General features: G+C 48.4%; 1 protein-coding gene across 1 annotated transcript in view; it reads left to right on the top strand.

Annotated features, from left to right (window-relative positions):
• Nucleotides 1–3: 3 nt before the first annotated feature.
• Nucleotides 4–213, top strand: part of EMH_0085430 (uncharacterized protein) — a gene marked incomplete at both ends in the record, with an annotated part of 998 nt that continues 788 nt past the window's right edge. The window contains one exon of the mRNA XM_013500910.1: nucleotides 4–6. Within this exon, the coding sequence (XP_013356364.1) occupies nucleotides 4–6 (3 nt within the window). The remainder of the gene's footprint in view (nucleotides 7–213) is intronic.

The following is a 213-nucleotide window of genomic DNA, read 5'->3' as shown; positions in this document are numbered from 1 at the left end:
CAGATGGTTTGCTGCTTTTTAAGCTGCTGCTGCAGCAGATAGATCCATATAATAAATATAAAACAGATACTGTTCGTCTTTCTTTTCTATCACCATCAGAGCCAGCAGCAGAAGATGCATTTGCTGCTGCTGCTGCTGCAGCAGCAGCAACAGCAGCAAAGTGCAGCAGCAAATACGACCTGCTGCACCTCCAGCCCCCAAACCAGCACCAGC

Source organism: Eimeria mitis, genomic scaffold (genome assembly GCF_000499745.2).
Source record: "Eimeria mitis Houghton genomic scaffold, Emh_scaff6024, whole genome shotgun sequence".
Taxonomy (NCBI): Eukaryota; Apicomplexa; class Conoidasida; order Eucoccidiorida; family Eimeriidae; genus Eimeria; species Eimeria mitis.
The sequence above is the reverse complement of the archived record's forward strand: the minus strand, read 5'-3'. Positions and strand labels throughout refer to the sequence as shown.